At 56.0% G+C, this 16,342-nt stretch overlaps 1 protein-coding gene across 1 annotated transcript in view; it reads left to right on the top strand.

Annotated features, from left to right (window-relative positions):
- The window catches only part of TRPM2 (transient receptor potential cation channel subfamily M member 2), a 49,419-nt gene that overhangs the window by 9,336 nt on the left and 23,741 nt on the right, over nt 1-16,342 (top strand). Inside the window, exons 4-12 of the mRNA XM_061192824.1 lie at nt 1,736-1,904; nt 3,195-3,375; nt 3,944-4,110; nt 5,661-5,841; nt 6,761-6,822; nt 7,949-8,149; nt 12,155-12,257; nt 14,461-14,582; nt 14,807-15,145. Coding sequence (XP_061048807.1) covers nt 1,736-1,904; nt 3,195-3,375; nt 3,944-4,110; nt 5,661-5,841; nt 6,761-6,822; nt 7,949-8,149; nt 12,155-12,257; nt 14,461-14,582; nt 14,807-15,145 — 1,525 coding nt within the window. The remainder of the gene's footprint in view (nt 1-1,735; nt 1,905-3,194; nt 3,376-3,943; nt 4,111-5,660; nt 5,842-6,760; nt 6,823-7,948; nt 8,150-12,154; nt 12,258-14,460; nt 14,583-14,806; nt 15,146-16,342) is intronic.

Raw genomic sequence — 16,342 nt, 5'->3', positions numbered from 1 at the left:
GACTTTTTTGCTTTGGTCTCATCTATATCTAGTCTTCTAGGTCACTTGTCACTAGCAAAAGCAAGACTCTAAAAAAATGTGTAGATTTCCGATTAAACAAGCTGTAAAGAACACAGTTGCTGTCTTCTCTCTCTCCTGCAACCCCAAAGAATAGCCGTAAAGGAGTAAAACGATTTCAACCCACGAAGACAAAGAAGGCAAGAGGTGACAGTTGAAAAGAGGTAGCAGGGCGGTCTCTTTGGGGGACCACGTGTATCCTGCTAGCCCTGTGTCCAGAAGTTTCTGCTTGGAGCCTGCACTGTGTGCTTTTTAAACCTTTTTATTTTGAAATAACTATATATTTATAGGAAACTGCAAAGATACTACCAGTAGATCCCATGGTTCCACCAGTGGTTACACGGTCACCTCCTCTAACCCACCATCTGTAACCCCTGGCAACCACTTATCTGCTCTTCATCCCTATAACTGCTTCCTTTCCAGAATGTCATATAAATGGAGCCATACACAGTGTGATCTGTTGAGATTGGCTTTTTTCACTCAGCGGAATGCCTTTGACATCCATTCGAGTTGTGTGTGTTGGTAGTTACCTCCTGTTTGCTGCCGAGGAGCAAAGTGGCCGCCATCACAATATTTGTAGTGAGGCTTTTGTGGACGGCAAATATTGGGTCTTATTATTTTTTTTACCCACTCTGCCAGTCTCTGTTTTTTTTGATCAGGGTGTTTAGAATGTTACAGTTAATGTGACTATTGATATATTAGGACTTAAGTCTGCCACTGTATTTTCTTGTTTACATTTCTCTCTGTTTTTCTTTTCCTGCCTTTCTGTGGGTTACCTGAATAATTCTTAGAGTTCCATTTTGATTTATCTATGCTGTTTTTGACCGTATCTCTTTGCATAGCTTTTTTTTTTAGTGGTTGTTCCAGGTATTACATTATATATCCACAACTCATCGCATGTTACTGACATCTACTTACCTACTGATGTATCCAAAACTCATCAGAGTCTCCTGGTGTTGACATTTACCAGGTTGAATGAAGTGTAGAAACAGTCCCACCTTTTACAACACTTTGCCCTTCCCCGTTTATAATATAATTATCTACAAAATTTCGTCCACATGCACTGAGAATTATGTTAGATCATGGTGCAATTTTTCTTCAACCATCAACCATACTTCAGAAAATTCAAGAGGAGGAAAATGTGCTATATTCACCCATACTTTTACTCTTTCCATTGTTCATTCTTCCTTTTTAATATTCCAAAATTCCTTCTTTTATCATTTTGTTTCTGTTTAGAGAACCTGCTCTAGCCAACCTTTTTGGGGTAGTTCTGTTGGTGACAAATTCCCTAGTTTTCTTTCATCTGAGAATGTCTTGACGTCCCCTTCATATGTGAAGGATATTTTTGGGTTGGTAGGATATTCTGGGTTGGTAGTTTTTGTCTTTTGAAAAATGTCGTGTCACTTCTTTCTGGCACTTGTTTCTGGCTCTGATTCAAAGTCAGTTGTTGGAATTATTTTCTCCTCATGGGTAAGGTGTCATTTCTGACTTTCAAGATTTTTGTCTTTGTCTTTAGTTTTTAGAAGTTTGACGATTATGTGTCTCCACCGGCTCTCGGCTGGGGCGCCTCGTTCGCCCTGGTGGGCCGCCAGTCCTGACCCCTCTGGGCCTCCTCTGACCCCCGCAGTGGGGCGGGGGCAGGCGCTGGTCACCCCTGGTGACCGAGTGGCCTTTGCAGGAAGGTGGTGTGTGAGTGCGGCTACACGCGTGAACAGCACTTGGAGGAGGCCACCAGGCCCCACGCCTTCCAGGGCAAGGAGTGGGACCCGAAAAAGCACGTCCAGGAGATGCCAACAGACGCCTTTGGTGACATCGTCTTCACGGGCTTGGGCCAGAAGGTGGGAAAGGTTGGTTTCCATGACTCCGTTGCTCTTACTGTGGACCAGAGCCCACTGTGGGTGACCAAGGTGGCTGGGACTCCCTGGGGTGGGAGTGAGAGGCTGGTGGAAACCCGGGGCGGAGCCCACCTGCCCAGCGCTGAGGGCAGAGTGGGTGGGGCTCGCATGGCAGACAGGAGACACGCGGTGCCCTCAGGGAGCAGGCAGGGCTGCTGCTGGCGCTCTGCAGGGTGTGGGCAGGGTGGCATGGATGGCTTTTGTCACTGCCAGGAGGGAGTGGGAAGAGTACACGGGGCACAGGTGGGCAGGGGTGGGGGAGGGAGGGCAGTGGGGAGGACCTCGAGGATGGGGTGAGACCCAGGAGCAGAGGCGAGAGTCCTGCCAGCGGGGGGGCGGGGTCCCAGGCCTGCCCGGGAGCACGGGGGCAGGGGGGCGGCAGCAGCGGAGGGCCAGGCCCCGCTGGGCTCCCAGGTGCTGCAGATTCAGAGTGATCGCTGGACCAGCAGCATCTCCAAGCAGATTTTTGGACCCCACCCCAGACCTGCTGAATCAGAGGCCCAGCCACCCTGGTTTTAACCAGCCTTCCAGAGGATTCTGTAGCAGCTCTTGGGCCGCACTGTCCTGGAGGGTCTGGTGTAGCCACTTATTTCTGTGCTGGGGTTCTGGGACCTTGAGCTTCTTGTTAGCCGGGTGTGACCTTTCCCCTCGACGACTCTGAGTCGCTGAGACGCTGCCCACTTGGCCAAAGAGGCTGAACAAGGAGGGTTGGGCTGGGGTGGGCACTGGCCCCAGAGCCACCTGCCTCAGCACCGTCCCCAAGCCCTGCCCCTCGTAAGCCAGTGTCAGTGCGATGCCAGACCCCTCCAGACGCAGCTGGCTTAATCTGAGAGGGGGTGTCCTCTGCGGAGCATTGGTGGGAGCGGGGAGGGAGGAGGCGGTCTTCTGCAGCATGGGGGCAGGGCAGGCGGGCAGCAGCCGGTCAAACCCTGAGGAGGCGATGGCGGGCGTGGCCTTCCAGGGAGACTGGAATCGGGCATGGGGCTCAGGCTGGGGGTGCTCCCAGAACAGGGGCCAGGGGCTGGTCTCCTCTGGGCAGCCTCCCTTCCCTGCCCCTGCCTCCCCCTTCCCTCAAGCAGTGTCCTGCTCGGGTGTGGCCCCTTTACTCGCTGGGTCTGGACCCGGGTGCGAGCATCCACCCGCCCAGCTGGGGCTCTCAGACACTGATAGTGCAGGACGGCTGGGCTCTGGGCCTGGGGTGGCCGCTCACTGGCGCTCTGGGGTCTTCTGACCTCCCCGCAGTACGTCCGCCTGTCCCAGGACACACCCTCCAGCCTGATTTACCACCTCATGACCCAGCACTGGGGCCTAGATGCCCCCAACCTCCTCATCTCCGTGACGGGCGGGGCCAAGGACTTCAACATGAAGCCCAGGCTGAAGAGCGTCTTCCGAAGAGGCCTGGTCAAGGTGGCCCAGACCACAGGTAGCACCGGGGGTGGAGGGGCCAGGGCCCCGACCACAGGAGGGGCTCAGGCCTGGGAGTGATGGGCGGGACGGAGGGTCCCTGGGAGGCCAAGTCGGGGCCTTGGGACTGGCTGGCCCTCGGGGGTCACCGAAGCCAGGCCCGGGCCAGGGGGGGTGTGTCCGGTCGGACTCACCCCGCCCTGTCTGCTGCTGTGCTTGGCTTGCGCACGGTGGCAGATGCAGCTCTGGTTGGCTCTCCACTAGTGATGCTTTGAAATAGACACATTCAGAGGCAGTTCTGAGATGCCGTGCTCCCGAGAGCAGGACAGAGAGAGGCAGCGGGGAGGTGGGGAGAGAGGGCAAGGCCTGCAGTCAGCGACGGGGGTCCTGTTCCTGTCCCCGCCCCCGCCTGAGCAACGTGGGGAACCGCGGCTCCCAGCTGCTGCAGGAGGGCGTGATCATGGCGGGGCTTCCCTGAGGCCCTGGTTTGGGGTAGAGGGGCTGCAGATGTGGGGCAGTGAGCCCCGGAGACGCACAGGGCGTAGGCGTCGGGCGTGTGCGTGGCAGGGCCCTCTGCTCCTTCCCAGGGGCCTGGATTATCACCGGGGGGTCCCACACGGGCGTGATGAAGCAGGTGGGCGAGGCGGTGCGGGACTTCAGCCTGAGCAGCGGCTACAATGAAGGGGAAGTGGTCACCATCGGAATCGCCACGTGGGGCACCTTGCATAACCGGGAGAGCCTGATCTACCCCGCGGTGAGCTGGTGGCTGCTCCTGGGGCGGGCGGGGGCGGGGCGCAGCGGGGAGGCCACCACCTGGGCAGCAGGGTAAATGCAGTGTGGAGGGGAGTGGCTGGACGGGGACACAGGAGACCCAGGCTCAAGCCCCCACGCCATGGACCCTGGTGAACCCAGGCGAGTAGCTACGTTGGTTAGACTCTGGTTTCCTCCGTTGAGATCATGGGATGGGTCCACACAAGAGTCTCTGGAGCCGCCACTGGTCAGGGGCTCCTCCTAACGCCTCCCTGATGAGAAATGGACTTTGCAGAAGGCGGTAGCTTGGCCGGGAGCACACAGCCAGTGAGCATCTGGGTTGTCAGATCCCAGGGCCTGGCCTTCTAGCCCAAGGATCGACAACACTCTGGTTCCCCTACTGAAGACAGAGCCTTCCTGCGTCTGTTCACCTGGGTGCAGCCCTGAGAAGCAGTTGCTTAAATGTGGGGATGTGAGTGGAAAAGATCATTCGATTCATTCAGTAAGATTTTGGAGGACAGTAGATGTGACATAATGAGCACATGTCCACCTAATTCACAGAGTCAGGAAAGTTTGGGGGAAACACTGGCCCCAAAGACAAGTCTCCTTGACTTGCTGATGAGACGTTATTATAACAGCCCCTCGAGGGGTGATTTATGAACGAGCCCTTGCCCTTCCCGGCTGGTGGCGGCGTGCCTTCACTTCCTGGGGAGAGCATCCTCTGGAAGGTGATGCCTTGTATCCGTCACAGACTCTTGTCATCAGGCCACTCTGCCCCTCGGCCCTTGTCCTTTTGCGTCAGTGTCACAGACGTGCTTAGTGCACGGGACCGGTTCTGTCTTGAATGCTTGTTATACGGAGTGGAAATCTGAGGCCATGGGAGACTGGCTGACTTCCAAGATCACTCTGCACTTTTCTCCCCATTTCGAGTTCAGAAGACTTCCTGCGATACCACCTGCCATCCTCTGTGGACACCAGGGGCCGTGTGCGTGGGTCCGGCAGCCACCCCTCCTGGATCTGGGTCCTGGGGCTGCTGGGACAAATGACCACAGAGCTGGTGGCTTAAAGCAACAGAAATGTACTCTCTGACATTTCTGGGCACCAGAACTCCAAGACCAGTACCACCCGGCCAAAATCGGGATGTCGGCAGGGCCAGGCTCCCTCCAGAGGCTGTGGGGGAGAAGCTATTCCCTGCCTCTTCCAGCTGCTGGTGGCTGCTGCTTTCCTTGGCTTGTGGCCGCATCACTCCAGTCTCTGCCTCTTGGTCACATGGCCCCCTCCTCTTCCTCTGCATCCTCTTCTAAGGACACCTGTCATGGCAGTTAGGACCCACCTGGATGATCCAGATTAATCTTCCCGTGCTAAGATCCTTAGCTTCATCACATCCGCAAAGACCCTTTCTCCAAATGAGGGAACATTCACAGGTTCCAGGCATTAGAGCCTGATATCTTGGTGGGGGTGGGGTCACTTATCCAGCCTGATGGAGCTCCTGTTCTTGGTGGGAAAGATGTAGAGCTTTCCGTCTGTCCGTGCCCACCTCCTCCCCGTCCCCAGGGCGGCTTCCCAGCTGAGTACGTCATGGATGAGGACGGCCAGGGGCACCTGACCTGTCTCGACAGCAACCACTCCCACTTCGTCCTTGTGGACGACGGGACCCATGGCCGCTACGGCGTCGAGATCCCCCTGAGGACGAAGCTAGAGAAGTTCATATCGGAGCAGACCAAGGAAAGGGGAGGTGAGCGAGGCACGCTTTCCAGGGTGCTCGAGGGGAGAGGGGAGCAGGCTGGTCCAGGTGTCTGGGGCTCCGCTGGCCGTGACCAGGACATTCGGCAGGTGGGGCGCTGGGGAGGCGTGGTCAGAACACACCTGGATGTCTGTACACTCGCTCAGGGGTTCATCTTCTCGCGTCCCTTTTAACCAGCAGAAGGACAGTTCGGGCAGGCACTGAGGTCACAGCATCCTACGGTCACTTTACATCACAAACACATCTCGGTTCAGAAATCAGAGCGTGCAGTAGTCAAAGCTTGGACCTTGACATCTCTTCCCTTGTGGGTGGGATGGGATGGATTCTGGGGTGTTGGGAGGTCAAATACACAGGATTTTGCACACGATTTGCAGGTTGGTGGGACACCTTTGAGCTGAGGTTTTCAAGCTTCATTGCACATCAGGGGTCCCCAGAGTGTGGGTTCACCCCCAGGGTCTCTGATTCACAGGTCCGGGTAGTGAGGACTTGCATCTCCCAGACCCCAGGGGACACGGATGCTGCTGGCCTGGGGACCACACCTGGAGAACTTGTTTTGACCAAGAGAAGCTGGGTGGGAGTGTTTGGGGTGTGTGAGTGTTTGGGGACGGCGAGACCATGTGGACTCTTGGAAAGAATGTTTGCTTCCCAGGGAAAGATGTTTCTAGAATCTTCACAAGCCCTCCTGGTTGCCAGGCTGGATGAAAGGCTGAGGGTGGGGCTGGCTGGCCAGAGGACGGACTTGCGACGCCGTACTCCCGCGCCATGCATGGTGCCCGTTGGCTTGACGTGTCCCCAGCCCTGCCCAGATTTGAGGCGCCACGAAAGGGCTGCAGGGAAAAACAGGCTGGTTGCAGTGGCCAGCTGGGTGGGGGGCCCACGGTCCTAAACTGGGCTCTGTGCTTCGTCCTAGGCGTGGCCATCAAAATCCCCATCGTCTGCGTGGTGCTGGAAGGGGGACCCGGCACACTGCACGTGAGTCCTGGCCAGGGTGGGTGGTAGGGGTGGGCTCTTGGGGGTCAAGTCCTGCTGCGGGTGAGACGACTGCCCCAAGTGCTGTCACCAGCCCCCCAGGGGGGTCATCAGCAAGAGGGGACAGGGATCCTGTCTGCTGGGTGGGGGGGTCGGAGCCCCCTGAGTGGCCCTGCCGCAGGAGGGGTGCTCTGGCTTTGGCCCTGGGGCTTGACCTGCACAGAAGAAAGAGGGGCTCCAGAGGGGACTGGGGCAAGGGTGGAGCCCATGCCCCCCCCAGGACCCCCGGGCAGCCCATGGGGGGTTTCTGCAGCTCTGCACCCAGACTCCCGGGTGGGGTTCTCAAAGTACAGCCCTCGGCTCCCCCTCAGCCCCGTGGGACCAGCAGCTAGATGTAAAGCAGGATCCTCAGTGGCTTTGACAAGCTGCCGTGGACCTTTGTTCAGAACCCACTCTCTGGCGTGGGGTGGGCCTCCCTCCTGGAACGCGGGCCAACTTGCCCTCTGCTGTAGTAACACACGACGACATTACAGCCTGCAGATTTGGGGCAAGAGCATGACGTTCTGTTTATGGGATCATCGAAAGTGTCTGTTTATGTTTAGTAACCGCAGGAGGTCAACACAGGATCCTGGGGTCCCTGGGAGGACGGGATACATCTGGTCCCCACTCCCACCCTGGCTCTCCCGCAGCATCGCCCAGACGGCTTCCTCAGGCCCAGAGCAGGGCGTCCTTCCTGCTGGGGTAGAACCCCTTCCTCAGGTTGCTCTCACCCTGGGTCTCCGGGGGTCTCCCTCGATGTCCTGGTTAACGAGGGGGCGGAACTCTGGCAGTGCCCCCTCCTTCTGGAGGTGGTGCCCGTGTCCACGCATCAAAGGGTGGAAACATCCAAACCTTTCGTGACAGTGGTGTTGAGTGATAGGCCTGAAGGAGGTGGTGTATCGGGTGTGTATCCCACGTACATCAGGATTAGCCACTTTCCCCTCTGAGCAGTGGCATGCTACCAAGCGAATGTCTTCTGTAAACTTCGCAATAGCCAGACATCAACACTGTTTGAGCATCTCTGTATTAGAAGGTGTCCGTGCGGGTGAGGAGTCAGGTCCCGGGCTCACGGTCAGCCCCTGTGTTGCAGACCATCTACAATGCCATCACCAACGGCACCCCATGCGTGATCGTGGAGGGTTCGGGACGAGTGGCTGACGTCATTGCCCAGGTGGCCAGCCTGCCCATCTCCGAGATCACCATCTCCCTGATTCAGCAGAAGCTGGGCCTGTTCTTCCAGGAGATGTTCGAGACCTTCACCGAGAGCAGGATTGTGGAGTGGACCAAAAAGGTGAGGCACACGGGCGCATGAGTCACCAGGCGTGGACCTGCAGCCAGTAAGTTAGACACTGTCAGCCTGGTGAGCGGGACCAGGACACGCCAAAACCAGACACGGAGACCCCAGCGGGCCTGGGGTGGGCACGGGAGTGATCTGCAGAAGGTGGGGGGCTGTGAGCCCGGAAGGCAGTGGGCCCAGGGCAGGCGGGAAGCCCTCGGCTGAGGCAGCAGGCTGTCCTCAAGGGAGGACGTGCTCAGCCTCTCGCCCGCAGAACTCCGGGCCTGGGCCGGTACCGCAGGGCACGAGGCACGGCTGTCCTGGGAAGAGGCCCCTGCTGCCCTGGGTGGGCAGGAGGCTGGTGCTGAGGCCCTGGGGGACGCAGAGGGGTGGGGAGCCCAGATTCCGGCAGAGGGGCGCTGCCAGGTGACGGCAGTGGGTGGCAGGGTCCGGCCCAGCCTCCAGGCCTGGTGACCTCAACGCCACTGGAGAGGTTAATGGAGACCTTCTGGGATCGACAAGGCGGGCAGACGTGCCAGATGGGAGCCCATGCGTGGTTCTGGGAACCGTGTGGTGACCTGGGGGCTGCTTCACGTGCACCCTTAGATAGAGGCATCGGTGGCCCGGGCCCATCCTGGGACCAGTGTTCTGGGAGACCCCCCCCCCATCTCCAGGGGATTTGGAGACTTGAGACCTGGGAGGGAGCTAGTTACGCCGCAAACGGGCACCCTTTCTGCCCTGTGGGCAGGAGGTACTGAGTGGGGGCACGGGGAGTTGGGTGCTGAGCAGGGCACACGTGACCCTGCGGTGACAAGTCCGGAGACAGGCCGCTGGAAGGGCGGCCTCAGCTGTACTCCATGTGCCTGCCTTTCCTCTCTCTGTCTTTGTTTTGTAATAATTGTAGGTTTGTGGGCCAGCAGCACAGGTAGTGGAGGGTGTCTGTCTACCCTTCCCCCAACTCTACTGCTGTCAATGTCCTACATAAGCCCGGTGCATTTATCAGAACCTAGAAGTGAGCTCTGCTTCATCCCTGTTGACCAAACTCAGACTGTTCAGATGTCATGTTGATCTACTAGTGGCCTTTTTCTGTGCTGGAATCCAAACCATTAGCCTGGTCTCTTCATTGTCTTTTTTCTTTCTTTTGTTTTTTTTAAGTGTGACATTTTCTAACTAGCCCACCGGATTCCAAAGATTTTCTGGAACACCACCATATGAACTGGGTGAAAGTGGGCTGCTCTGGTTGTGGGGTGGGCTGGGGGCTCTGGGGCCTCGCTTTCTGCCCATCCCCTCAACTCCTGAGCCGTGAGCCTCGTGGGTGCTCCCAGCCCCAAGAGCTCTGGTTTGGGCCCCTCTCCTGACCCCGGGAGACCATGGCTGTTACAGCCCAGGACCATAGTTGCCCTGCATTTCAGTATTTTTGCGTTAAAGTGCATTGGTATTTGCTCTTTCGTAGCTACAGTGGGAGATAACACTGGTTACAGATGGGTGTAGACTTTGCTAGCATCCCTTATAGACGGGGTCCTTGGTGGACCTGGGGGGAGAAATAACGCAGGAATGTGCATACGGAAGTCTCTCCAGGTCCTGAAAAGAAGGAATTTCTCTCTCACATACTCTGAGGCTGTTTGGCTCAGTTGGGTGATCTGGGGCTTTTGGAATGGGCCTCAGAATTGGCCGTCTCCCCAGTCCAGATTTCGGGGGCCCCAGTGAGCTCTGCAGAGGGACCCTAACCCATGGCCATGGCCCCAGCCTCCAAGGGGGGTAGGTGTGAAGGAGAGCGCTGGCTGAGCCCTGAGCACCCACGAAGCCCTTGGCCGGCGGAGAACCCCTGCACCTGCGGCCCCTGTGGTCCTGCCGACCCCGCTGTCCGGCCGCACTCTGAGCCCCGGGGGCAGGGGCTCACCCGCCCCAAGGTCACCTGACCTCTATTTCCTGGCAGGATTCTTTGTGGGATGGAGGCAGTAAGTGCCTCTCTGACCTTCGGTTTCCCCAACAAATTGGGGCTGACAAAGCAGTCAGGGTCTGTGACTTTCATCCAGCTCCGTGGATGCTAAAAGCCAGGCTGTAAAAACTCATGGAAATTCAGTTTTAAGTGCTTGACATGTGCTTTTCAGGGCAAGTCTGTGGAGCAGCTTAGCTCCCACCGCGTCCCATTTCGGGCCATGTGGACGGTCTGTGCCCACCAGCCAAAGACCACGGGGAGGGCTGGGACCCCGGATTGGGGCTGGGGAGGGGGAGGGCAGCGGGCCCGCTCCGAGGGGAGCCGGGCAGTTTTTGTGGGCGGCACGGTGACCCTGCCCTTGTCTGTCTTATTGTGGCATCAGAGGACCTCCTTAGAAGTCAATGTTCTGTGAGATTGTTTTTGCTGTTGGCGTCAGCTCAGCTGCCAGTGGAGATGGTGGGGACTGGCCTTTCCTCAGTTAGTCTGTAAATTATTCAGGCAATTCTCAGAAGTGGATCTAACCTGCCAAGGTTTAAAGGGGCCTGTGTTTTCAATCCCTTGCCAAGTAGAGGCCTGAAAGCGGTGTTTCATACACACCAGTCTCAAGCCAGGGGGTCGCCCTCAGTGGTTGTTCTCGTTCAGTGGGGAGAGGACCCCCAGAGCCGCGATCACTGATTCACTCCACAAACCTCGGGGCTGGTCTGCCCCATGGCAGGTACTCGGGTGTGGCCCTTGGCGGATGTGGACATCTGCCATGGGGGTCTCACTGCCAGCCGGCGGCCAGCACCGCATAGCTGGGGTCGGAGGAGTTGCTGGCCCTGTCTCAGCAATCCCGTTTTCTTACCTGCAGAATAGGGGTAATTGGTACTTAAACTCAGAGGATGGCGCAAGGTCACCCGGGAGAGCGCTAAGTGGTTGGTCGGCACATACACACTCACGGTAGCTACTTCATCCTGTGAATCAAAGGCCGGGTTAAATCCTGGAGCGATTTCAGCTGGAAGATGGGATTGGGGTTGGGGAGAGAGACCCGGGGTATTTTGGAGTTGACATGAAAGCTGGACCCCGAGGGGTTAGGGAAGTTGGGGTCTTAGAGGTGGAGGTGGGGTGTGCAAGGGGCCCTCTAGGTGGGAGCGGTCTGTACAGAGGCGGGAGCTGCACGGCCAGGCTGCGAGAGGAGGTGGGAAGGCAGGCGGGGCGGCCGGGAGCTGGGGGAAGAGCCTGAAGCTTTGGGGGTGTGGGGAACTAGTGGATGGCTCCCCCCGGTCTCAGGGTGAAGGGTTCAAGGCGGGGCAGCTGCTGGTGGCAGACACGGCAGCTGAGAGATGATAGATACGATAGGTGATAACTATTTATTGCCATTTATTGCCTATAAATGATAGGTAGATAGATAGATAGATAATAGATAGATAATAGATAGATAGATAATAGATAATAGATAGATAGATAGATTGGAAGGTAGGTAGCTAGGTGTATAGATAAGTAGATAGATAGATAAATAGGTAGGTGGGGTGACTAGCTAAATAGATACATAGAGTGAGTAGGTAGATATATAGAAGGGTAGGTAGGTAGGTAGGTAGGTAGGGTAGGTAAGTAGGTAGACAAGTGGGTAGGGTGAACAGATAGGTACATAGATACATACACACACATACCTACATACATACATGCATACACACACAGACTGATGGATAGCCAGGTAGGTAGGTAGATGATTGGATGGATGAGTGGATGGATGGATGGACAGACAGGTAGGTGGGCAGGTCCTCCCCCAGGCAGGAGGACCCGGGGAGAAGTCTTCAGTTCAGTGGTGCTGAGTGTCGATCAGTGACCGATCAGTGAGGTGAAGACTCTACGCTTGGGCTGTGTTTTCCACCCCACGGGCCACTCTCAAGCACCGTGTGTTTGGTCCTCATGCGTCTTTCATCTTCACCGTCTGGGGTTGGGGGGGGGGCGAGGGGGTGGCCCTGGCTACACAAGCAGTTAGGACTCCTGCCTGGGGCTCTGGCTCCGTGTCCAGGGCCTTGGTCCTGTGGGTGCCCTTTGAGGAGGCAAGAGGCACCTCACGTGGGGACTGTCTTTTGCAGATCCAAGACATCGTCCGGAGGCGGCAGCTGCTCACTGTCTTCCGGGAAGGCAAGGATGGCCAGCAGGACGTGGATGTGGCCATCCTGCAGGCCTTGTTGAAGGGTGAGGGTCACGCAAAGTGGGGACAAGGGGGAGGAGCCAGGTCAGGGTTCAGGACCCTGAGTCCTAGCCCAGAGGAGCCGGAAATGCCACCCGTGGGCAGATGCGCTGGTCAGAGGGCAGGTGGTGGTGGACCTCGCCAGGCCTACCTCATGCTCCCACTGGGCAGCTGGGTGCCCACCACCAATGTTGGGGTACAGGCTCCTTTCTCAACTTACCTTCTTCCCTGAAATCTGAGTGCAGCCTGCACTGGTTTACCCCTTAGTGGTCATCATAGTTTCTCATAAAATTCTAGCATAGAAAGAAAGAACCTTGGAAGTCTGCTCCTGTCTCCCCACGGTCTGTCTCATGTTTAAGTCCTCTGCCCCCGGCGCAGGGCAGAGTCCAAACGCAGGGGTCCTCATGACCAATAGAGCTCTCGACCAACTTCTGCTCCTTAGTCTGACCTCTGCCCTCCAGCCCGTTCTCCCCGGGCCCACACTTCACTCTTCCCTCTTCTCCCACTTCTGTGGGGGAGGGAAGCCAGTGCTTCCCTGTCCTTCCCGCCGGTGTTGACATGGCTGAGACATCCCTGGTGCCCAGAAACCTTTGCTCTGCGCTGAGCAGCCCCTCACCGCCGGTGTTGACATGGCTGAGACAGCCCTGGTGCCCAGAAGCCTTTGCTCTGCGCTGAGCAGCCCCTCACCCTGGAGGGACGCCAGCCCTGATGGCAGAGCAGGAGGCTGTCGTAGCAGAGGATCGGCTTTCACTTTATTTCTGTGCATCCATCCACACGCCATGGATGCGGGTCTGGGCTGTTCTGCATCCTCGCCAACACTTGGTACTGTCAGTCTTTGAAGCTGTAGCCCTCCTGGTGGCTATGAAGGGAGATCTCCATGTGGTTTGGATTTGCGTCTCCCTGGGCTTCTTGGCCATTTGTATTTCATCTTGGTGAAATGTCTGTCAGATCTTTTGTCTGTGTTTATTTGGTTATTTATCTTCTTATTTCTGAGGTGTATGAGTTCTTGATATAGTCTCATACAAACCCTGTGACGGATATGTGTGTTGGGCATATTTTCTCTTGGTTCATGGTCTGCTTTTTTTTTTTTAATAAATTTATTTATTTTATTATTTTTGGCTGCGTTAGGTTTTTGTTGCTGCACGCGGGCTTTCTCTAGTTGCAGCGAGCGGGGGCTACTCTTCCTTGCAGTGCACGGGCTTCTCATTGCGGTGGCTTCTCTTGTTGTGGAGCACGGGCTCTAGGCGCGCCGGCTTCAGTAGTTGCGGCACGCAGGCTCGGTAGTTGTGGCTCACGGACTCTAGAGCGCAGGCTCAGTAGTTGTGGCGCACAGGCTTAGTTGCGCCGCGGCATGTGGGATCTTCCCAGACCAGGGCTCGAACCCGTGTCCCCTGCATTGGCAGACGGATTCTTAACCACTGTGCCACCCGGGAAGCCCCTCATGGTCTGCTTTTATATGTCCTTCGAGGTGTCTTTGGAGAGCAGAAAGCTTATATTTTAACACATTTTAGTTTACTAATTTTTTTCTTTATGATTCATGTTCTTTGCATCCCAAGAAATCTTTTCCTTTCCCACGGTTGCAAATATTTTCGTCTGTTTCATTGTGGAAGCTCTATAGCCACAGCTTTTATATTTAGGTTTATGATCTGCCTCAGTTTACTTTTTCTATGTGGTGTGAGGTAAGGGTCAAAGTTCTTTTTTCTTTTTCCCCAAATAACAACCCATGTTTTAAAATGTTAACCCAGCGAGAGCAGAAACTAGTTGGGCAAAATACTTGCACTGAGAACCTGGGTGAGGTGGTGGTTTTGCAAACAGGGCAAAGGAAGGAAATGTGATGGCCTTTGTGGTCCAACTTTTGAGTATGAATCTGAAATGCCTGCCTTTCAGAGACCCGTGTCTAGTTTAAACTTAGGGTGGGGGCTTGACCAGGAGCTGGGGACAGAGTGGAGGGCTGGGGTGAGTGGAAGTGGTGACAGAAACCCAGAGATTCTCTGATTCTCCCACTGAAAGGAAAAGCGATTTTATAAAGGTGCGTGCAGGGGAAGGGTGGGGGGTGGCGGTGATTTTGTGACGGAGCACCTTATCTATTCAATTAAAATGATGGCGACGACGGGTTGGTGACACACCCCTCCCGCTCTGACTTTGTTAGATGGGAAGTGGCTTTGAGGCCCAGATCAAAGCCCCTGACGCGTGTGCTTTTACCTGCAGCCTCTCGGAGCCACGACCACTTTGGCCACGAGAACTGGGACCACCAGCTGAAGTTAGCAGTGGCGTGGAACCGCGTGGACATCGCCCGGAGCGAGATCTTCACGGACGAGCGTCAGTGGAAGGTGAGGCTGTGGGGGGTGCCCTGGGGAGGGGCTTGCTGGGCCTCGGAACAAGGGCAGGCCCTGAGGTGGCCTCGTCCAGACCCCAGCTCTGCCCTCAGTGAGGGCAGCTGGCACGTCTCCTCCTCCCGAAACGGGAGACGCCGGCATCCCTGTCTCAGGGGCACTGAGATAAGGGTTATGCGGGGCGATGACCAAATGCACGGCCCCCCACGTCCCCCTCTCAGCCCTCAGAGCTGTACCCCATGATGACGGCCGCCCTCATCACCAACAAGCCCGAGTTCGTGAAGCTCTTCCTGGAGAATGGGGTGCGGCTGAAAGAGTTCGTCACGTGGGACACCCTGCTCTACCTGTACGAGAACCTGGAGCCCACCTGCCTGTTCCACTACAAGCTGCGCAAGGTGCTGGCCGAGGAGCCCGAGCGCCCGGCCCCCCGTGTGCAGATGCACCATGTGGCCCAGGTGCTGCGGGAGCTCCTGGGGGACTCCACGCAGCCGCTGTACCCCCGGCCCCGCTCCAGCGACCGCCCGCGCCTCCTGCTCCCTGTGCCCAACATCAAGCTCAACGTGAGTGCTGGCTGTGTGCCACGCGCACCGCTGCGTCCTCGGAGCTTTGAAACATGAGCTTTTATTTTCACTGGGAAAGTCAGCTTGGGCTGCCGTAACACAGACGGGGAGGCTTACACAGCAGGCGTCTTTTTCTCCTTGCTCTGGAGCCTGGAGTCAAGGTCAATGTGTCGGCAGGTGGGCTTCTGGTGAGGTCTCTCCTCCTGGCCTGCAGGGGACCAACCATCTTCTTACCCTGTCCTCACACGGCCTGTCCTCAGTGTGTCTGGTATCACTTCCTCTTTTTCAAGGAACACCGGTCCTGTTGGATCAGCACCCCACTCTCATGACCTCATTTAACCTTGATCACATGCTTGCAAAGCCCATCTCCAAATACAGTCACATTAGGGGATGGGGCTTCAACATATGAAATTTGGGGGACACAGTTCAGTCCATAACTCTCCCTTTCTGAAAACCTCCAACGGTACAAAAAGTTATGTGGGGAAAATGCTCTCCCCTGTGCCCTGTACCCCGAGCCCTGCTCACAGGTGTAATTGGTGTCTGTGTAGCCAGGTCAGCACCTCCCACTCGTATCTGTGTGAAATGCATGTGTGTTGCAACAATAGAACAGGGGCTTTTCTAGTCTGCATCCTTATTTGATGGGAATCCCGCAGCCTCTCAACATTAAGTACAACGCTGGCGTTTGTGTGTGTATTTATGTGAGGGAGCCTCTTCTTCCGACTTATTAAGTTTTTACAAGTGAAGCCTCAGTGCCGATCTTTGTCAGATGCCTTTGGAGGAGTTGAACTGCTCTTCTTTGACCTATGAATTTGGTGAATTATAGGTCGTTATTATTTTTTTATTCCTGTTTTGAATCTCAACTTGATTGCAGGGTAACATGTATTTAATATGGTGTTGGATTCCCAATATTTTTAGGGTTTTGCATCAGAATGTTTAAGTCTTTAATTGTAGTTTTATTTCGGGGGGGTTATATTTGTCAGGTTCTGGTATCAATTTTATGTTAGCTTTGTAAAAACATTGGGAAGCCTTTCTTCTTTCTCTGCCCTGGAACACTTTATGTGGCTGGAGTTCACTGCTTCTTACAAGCTTGGCAGACTCCCCTAGGAGTCCATCAGGGCCCGGTGCCTTTTTGGGTAGTAACTGATAACTTTCTCATTTTCTTTCCTGATGGTCCCGATGTTTAGGTTTTCTGTCTAT

Source organism: Eubalaena glacialis, chromosome 6 (assembly GCF_028564815.1).
Source record: "Eubalaena glacialis isolate mEubGla1 chromosome 6, mEubGla1.1.hap2.+ XY, whole genome shotgun sequence".
Taxonomy (NCBI): domain Eukaryota; kingdom Metazoa; phylum Chordata; class Mammalia; order Artiodactyla; family Balaenidae; genus Eubalaena; species Eubalaena glacialis.
This window is presented reverse-complemented; position numbering and strand designations above follow the sequence as displayed.